This window comes from Hesperophylax consimilis, chromosome 27 (genome assembly GCF_061612785.1).
Source record: "Hesperophylax consimilis isolate HC1 chromosome 27, BYU_Hcon_1.0, whole genome shotgun sequence".
NCBI classification, from domain to species: Eukaryota; Metazoa; Arthropoda; class Insecta; order Trichoptera; family Limnephilidae; genus Hesperophylax; species Hesperophylax consimilis.
In genome coordinates, this window is record NC_142862.1 from 22,486,446 (window position 1) to 22,494,189 (window position 7,744).

General features: G+C 33.4%; 1 protein-coding gene across 1 annotated transcript; it reads right to left on the minus strand.

Annotated features, from left to right (window-relative positions):
- Positions 1-432: 432 nt before the first annotated feature.
- LOC149410775 (uncharacterized) lies at positions 433-1,658 on the minus strand. Its single transcript, XM_089648336.1, has 2 exons — positions 1,094-1,658; positions 433-455 (listed from the first exon to the last, which is right to left on the minus strand). Exons 1-2 carry the CDS (start codon positions 1,656-1,658, stop codon positions 433-435), a joined length of 588 nt encoding a protein of 195 aa, XP_089504462.1.
- Positions 1,659-7,744: the final 6,086 nt, after the last annotated feature.

Here is a 7,744-nt window from a genome sequence, read left to right on the forward strand (position 1 = left end):
CACTAGGTCAAGGTTCTACCGTACCTGTTTGGAATGTGGTTGTATTGTTTTAAATCCGAATAAGATAGACAGTTAAGGAGGGTGGTGGAGCAGATGTCAGTACCACGGGGATGATATGCGGTGTTCCAGCTGATGTTAGGCATGTTGTAGTCGCCAATTAATAGAAAGATATCGTTTGGATAGTTTGTGGTTAAGTCGGAAATTCTGGACGTATGACTGTTGAGAAAGATAAACGCTGAGTATTTGATAGCTTTGGACCGACTCCGGGTAAGTACGAACAACAGATGTGAATATTGGATTTACGGCGTTTTGGGTCTTTTAATGCTAGTGAAATCCAAATGTCTTCAGCTTCCGAGCTCCACGACTCGCGTGAGTGAACAGTAAATTCTTTTTTTATAGCAATTGCGACACCACCTCCTTTGATTTTACCCGTTAGGGGCGTGTCTCTATCTTTTCTGTAAATATTATACCTGGGGTCGAAGAGCTCGTTGTCAGATATGCTGTCTACTAACCATGTTTCAGTAATTAAAATTATATCGAATTCATTTGACAAAACATTATGATAAAACTCTTTCGTTTTACTGCAAAGGCCACGCGCGTTTTGATAAAAAATTATTAATTTTTCGGACATAAGAGGGCGAAGTAAATTACCGATTTATTGTTGTCTGCCACAAGTCCACTGGGATATGCATTAGGGGAGTGTAACGCTTGATAATATATTGAATGTGCAAGTGTGTAGGTATGATTGTTAAACATTTTAGCGGCTGTTATGGATAGAATGAGTGTGTTGTTGTGATGTGTTGTGAGCGTGGGAGTAAAGGATGGATAATTATGATTTAATGAGTTATAAAAGAAGTAAGTAGAGAAGGTAGAGGGTTTTGTAGTTATAACAAGTTTGATAATTGAGCCAGGCCAGATATTAGGATTGCGGGAGAGGTATCGTTCTTCCTTATGTATATTTTGGAGTTTCGCACCCATAAAAAATTGAAATTGTTAGCGTTTTTAAACTCTTTCGCGGAACGTAATAGATATTTATTTTTTCTTGTAAGTTGGTCGTTAATAAATATTTTCCCTCCGGCTAAACCTATGCTACTGCAATCGAGTCCTTTCTTCTTCTTGATGGCGGCAATCAGTTCGTCCTTCAGTTTCTTGCTAACAAGTTTGGCCACAATGTTTCTGGGGCGGGTATCGCGAGGAGTAGCAAGTCCGGAACCATCGGGTAGAGGATGTAGGCGTATTTTTACCCTGCTGGCGTAAACAATGTCTTCTCTGTTTATCTTTTGTCCCACTTTGGTTGCAATTTTAATAATCGTGTCGGCAATGTCTTCGTTGGTATTTTCAGAGATGCCGAAGATTTCGATGTTGTTTTCGAGCAGCTGTTGGTCGTGGTTATTATTCCTTTTGTCTAGGTGGTTAACTATTTTCGTAAGCTCCGCAATCTCGCCTTCGAGCCTAACTGATTTTGTTTTTTCTTCTTTAAGGTCCAGGTCCATTGTTTTTAGTTTTCCTTCATAATCATCGATTTTTTTTGACATGTAGTCTATTGTTTTTATGAGGTCCCTTATTTCGGATTTAAAAGACATTTGAAAACTATCAAATTTTAAGTCGATGTGCTTCAGTATATCGGAGTCCTCGGATTGCAGCTTCTTAGGAGGCATTGCAAGTTATTTAAATCTTTTGGAATTTGTTTACCTCAGTCACGGCCAATAGGAGTGAGCAGCAACAGCAGTAAGCCAATAACGAGGCAGCAGAAGAAATGGCGGCGATTACACCCAATCACAGCTTTACATAAATTATACTTTATTACAAAAACTATTAATAACCTTACAAGAAAATACAATGAAAGTTATAAAAACAGGTTATTTATAAATAATACCTAGGAATGATAATCAGAAACATAATATGTGGAGTTTATTAAACAGAATTGAAAAGTACCTACACGGCACACACGCTCATGTAATCTATAGAAAAACACTGTAAAACCATTTCAAATAAAAATTCTTGTCTTAGAAGAATATTTTCAACATATATGTATAATAACATTCTCTCTGATTTTATCTTCAATGTAACCAAAATAAATATAAAAACTCAATTAAAAATGTATTAAACGTGTACCAAACTGCATAAAATGTAATGACATATATTATGTAGTATTATGTTATAATAATCTTCTGTTTTAATAATCTCCTGTTATAATAATCTCTTGAATAACGTTATATTTTTTACAAAAAAGGAAACAATACTTTGTTTTAAATAACTTTATATTTATTTACCACAATATTTGGGTTCAATCCAAACCGGTCGACGAAATATAAATTAAAATAAAGTGGTTTAAACAAAGTATTTGTATCATTTGTATAATGTCAAGCCAGAAAGTGTTTGCTTTCTTCGATAAATTTAATATTTTTTAGATAAATTTAAGTATAATTTTTACATTTTTAGATACATTATAGAATAGTATATTGAGGAAATCTTTAATTGGTTTCTCAGTTAGGTAAATTACACGTGTATAAATGAACCACATTGTAAACTGTTGATTTCCCTGAAATAAAATAAATAAATAAATAATATCAAACAATAAGAAAAGTTATGAGGTGGTATTAGAGAATTTTAAATTGATTTTTTTTGTAACTGTTATAATTTTTCTCAGATATATATTATATATTTTCTACATTTGTTGCGTCCGACCCCTAAAAACTCCATAGCATTGCAGCGTCCACCGACTTACAGCGTCCGATATACGGACGCTACAATATTTTGACGTCAAAATTGGCCAGAACGATGCTTACCCCATGTAGAATCATATGGCAAAAATTTTTGTGGAAGCAAAAAATCTCTCAGAATGTCTGGAAACGAATATTGAACGTTTGACATTTTGCCGACAGGTTCGCTACACGATGTATATATCGAGCAGTGTATGTTTTTATTCATTTCTACGATCTTGCCGCGTCCACGAAGTAATATAATTTTCGATACATAGCGACGATCGTGCTGCGTCTACGCATTACGTCGATAGTATTGCGTCCTCGAGACCGATAACGAGTAGATATTATTTTATATACAGAAAAAAATTCCCTAAATTATAGTGCAAATCCCATCAAGATTCGTTGCGTAGTTTAGAAAAAATAAGCGCACAAACAGACATACGCGAATAGCGACATTTTTTTACACTATTTAATTAATAAAGATTGAGATTTTTAAGGCATCTTCCTTCGCGGCACATCTGATACTTCTTGCGGCACAATGACGTTAATGTCATTTCGAGGCTTGAAAGGTGAAGTGAAATAACTAAATAAAATAAAGAACGAATGATAAAATTGTTTGGAGATCCATCCTCTCTGCCTATCCCTGCGAGAAACGGCGTGATTTTTATTTATTTATTTATTAACGCCCCTTTTCGGGGCTTTTACATAAGAATATTAAGAAACATAAATTATTTATTGTGCATAACTGAATTGCTTCATTAACAACATTTTATATTTTTTTAAACATAAATTGAAGATTTTTTTTTTGTTATTTGTTTTTGGGGTATTATGCCGTGTTGCGTTAACTCCTTCTTTAGCCAACGTTTCGGACAGCATTGCAGTAAGTAAGTAATAAATAAGACATCTGCCCTGATGATGGACACTGCAATTTTGTCCGAAACGTTGGCTAAAGAAGGAGTTAGCGCAACACGGCATAATACCCCAAAAACAAATAACAAAAATACTTTTGGCCGTGAAAATCTTAAATCATAAATTGAAGATGTCCACTAACTTGGTATAATTTTTTCCCTCCATTATTCATCATCATCACTTTTGGCTCTACAACCCCTGGTGGGTCTTGGCCTCCTCAAGAGTCTTCCTCCACTCATCTCGGTACCGCGCCAGCTCTCTCCAGTTTCGAAGCTCCAAGGCAGACAAATCTTTGAGGACGTTGTCGCTCCATCTTAACCTTGGCCTTCCCAGGCTCCTTCTCCCTATCGGTCTTGAGCTCAGCAGGGACTTTGGTTCTTGATGCTCGGTCATTCTCTTCACATGACCTAGCCACCGAAATCTTCCCAGTTTTATGAACTTAATAAAAACACTTAAGGCGATGCCATACGTAGTAATGCAAAATCATGTGTTTTTGGTTTGAAAATTTGGTCGCCTAGAAATGTTTCAGATGCTTTAATTAAATACTGCGAGTAGAATACATCATGGCCTTTAAAATAATCGAGTAATTTTTAGATAAGTCTTTTTATAAGCCCAAAAAAAAATAATGTATAAGGCCTATGAAAACTGCTTTAAAGTTCAAAATCTCCTACTTACTAACCCATTTTCGGTTAATGTTTTTATTGTATAATGTGGCAAATTAAGTTATTTATAAATTAACTAAAAAAAATACTTATGCCTGAACATCCACAAAATAAAATAAAAGGCACTTTTTGGCCATGTTTTTTTCTTGCATAAATCAAAACCGGCGGATGGTGTTAAGGCGACACAATACCCTGATAACGGGGATTTGCCCCGACGCTCACATTTTAATTATTTCTGATGAGCTTATTACTAAAATCTTAAATGTTTCTAGAGGGATTCGAAGGGATGCAAGTTATTTATATTTAAGATTAATATATTATGTAAAACGATAAGTACATTTTATTAAATGTAAAATGTTGTAAGATAAGCGGCAAGTACCAGATTTTATTTTTCTAGACGATGAATTAGTAACTTCCCGACGACTCCCTCACAAAAGATTAGAGATTTTATTAATGTATTCATAAGAATTAATTAAAATAAAAACACTCGCGAAAATCCAATTTCTGGCCAGATACACGAAAAACGACCGCCAGTACTTCAAAACTCTCTATTGTGCGTAGTATATTTGTGTGCGGGTTGACAAGGAGTTACTACGTATTGATTCAGACGCCGCGAAAGTTCCGGCCTGTAAGGTTGTGTCACCCGGCCCGTCGCTTCGGTCATTTCTTTTACGTATTTTTTTATTTAATCAAACGATTACTTTGAAATCTATTAGTGAAATTTTCTGTTTTTTATAATTTAACTTCTTCCTCAAGTGAGTAAAGGTTTTTTATATAAATAATAAATATAAATATAAATAATAACCAATACAAAAGAATACATTGTTAAATGCGTAAATGTGTAGGCACTTGAGAAAAAAGATGACACTAAAGTATTGTCGTTATGTTATTATATATCATTTCTAGCCCAAGTAGACTTTTTTACTATTAATCTTTTTTTCACGCGACGCGGCTGTCTGTCCGGTTGTCACAACCAGCGGCACAGAATGTTATAGAGTGCCCCTTCACTAGAATCGTTTTCCTAGTTTTATTTATTTACGCCCTACTGGGCTTTTACATTAATTTCTAATTATACAGTCATGTTAGTTGTAACAATGGAATATCTAATAAATTATGGTAAAATAAAAGGAGTTTTTTTACTAAGGACAAGGTATTCTCTTATATTTCAATAAAGTGTTTGTGAAGAGTTCGTTTCATTACTAATACTCCAGGGCAATTACCGATTCGCGATCGTAATTATTCCGGTAGTCCCAATTTTTTTATATGTTTTATAAACTGGTCCCCTGATGTAAAATCTGAGTTTCCGACCTTGGCACACCTGTGCTCGCGCCGCCATTTTGAAAAAAACCGGCCGAAATCGCTCCAAAATCTAGTTTTTCCAAAATATCTCATTCCCAATGCAAATTTCGGCTAAATTAGCTAATCAATTAAAGTAGAACATACAATTACTTACTACTTTTGTGTAAACAATTTTCTTCAATCTCTAATAGGTACCGAGGTAGAAAGTCGTAAAGGTGCGTATATTTTTGAAAAAAACAAGTTTTTTGCGCGACTAGCTTTTGTTTTTTGTAAATATCTCGTTTCCAGTACAATTTTGTGAAAAAATTATTGATACTAATTTTGTAGAAAATAAAATTTCATAAAATAAATAGGTATTTAATTTATGTGTTTTAACTCTAATATGTATCCAAGCTCTTATCCACCAAAACCAGTTAAATTACCCAACAACAAATTTTTGAAATTCGAAAGTTTTTTTCCATAAAACAAAAACTCTACATCGCATTTTTTTCTCCATACAGACAATTAGACATATGTCACCTATAAAGTACCTAAAGTCATTCGAATATTAAAAAGAGTCATTAATCTTTTAAGTTTAGATTGTTAGATCATTTGTTGTAGATAGAATTGTGCAATTATCTCCCCAAGTTACTGCACTTACTTACGTTGAAATGATTTTCAAATTTAAGGTAAAATTGAACCAATTTATAATAAATCTCTTGGCTAATATATACTTACGTTTCAGTTAAATATGGGAAAACAGAAGACAAAAGGAGTTTTACCCCGAACAAAATTACGGCACCAAGGAAAATGTTTAACGGAATGGAGAAGGTACTACTTAAATACACACATAAAAATAGATCTTTGGGATACGTTTTTTACAGAACATAATTGTACAATGTCAGCTTAAATAATTTTATATATGTAGATATATACATATATACGCAGTCGATAAACTTCTGAGCATATTGAATTTGGAATATAAGAAGTAAATTAATTTTGATTTCCGGTGACATATTTTTTTATTTTTACCGAAATGCATTTTTTACACCAAATAAGCTCAGGAATTGTTGGTGAAAGTTTGTCGGGCATGTCTTAATACATCTCTAAATAATTAGGGAATAGAGACAGTATAAATAATTAACAATATTTCTCATTTTAGGAAAAATTCCGCAAGACTTCATCCAGATAATATTGCAAATAATAAAGAAAATACGAGTATTGTGTTAAACACTATACCGACACTCAACATGGTAATTTTTTCACAATTTCTGTAAATATAAAGTAAATAATATTAATTTTATATGATTAAATAAGCGCTCTAAAAAAATTAACAAAAACTGACATTATTTTTCAGCACGGACCAGAGATGAATGAACCTGAAAAGTTTTCACTATTTGCTGGCTCTAGTTCTTATGACACTAACGTGCATGCCGTTTCCAGCCCCTTATAGCTAGGTCTGACGCAGGCATGACGATTGTTGTCAACTGATATGTTCTCACAACAATAATTGTTGAAGAAAAATAAAATTAAGGAATGAAATTTAAAACACTTTACCTCTGTTTCAATTTTTGGCCTGGTTTTGGTGGATTAGAGCTTGGATACGTATTAGAATTAAAACACATAAATTATATACCTATTTATTTTATGAAATTTTATTTTCTACAAAATTAGTATCAATAATTTTTACACAAAATTGTACTGGAAACGAGATATTTACAAAAAATCAAAGCTAGTCGCGCAAAAAACTTGTTTTTTTCAAAAATATACGCACCTTTACGACTTTCTACCTCGGTACCTATTAGAGATTGAAGAAAATTGTCTTTACAAAAATTGTAGGTAATTTTATGTTTTACTTTAATTATCTAGCTAATTTAGGCAAAATTTGCATTGAGAATGAGATATTTTGGAAAAACTAGATTTTGGCGCGATTACAGCCGGTTTTTTTTTAAATGGTGGCGCGAGCACAGGTGCGCCATGGTCGGAAATTCAGATTATACATCATGGGATCAGTTTATAAAACATATAAAAAAAATTGGGACTACCGGAATAATTACGATCGCAACCCCCTTTTTGGCGCTATGTGTACTGGCCTATAATACGGAATCCCCAAATATATCGACCATTCTCACATTTATAACCCAGATAACATGTAGGTACGTTTATAATCAACAAATCAATACAAAAACC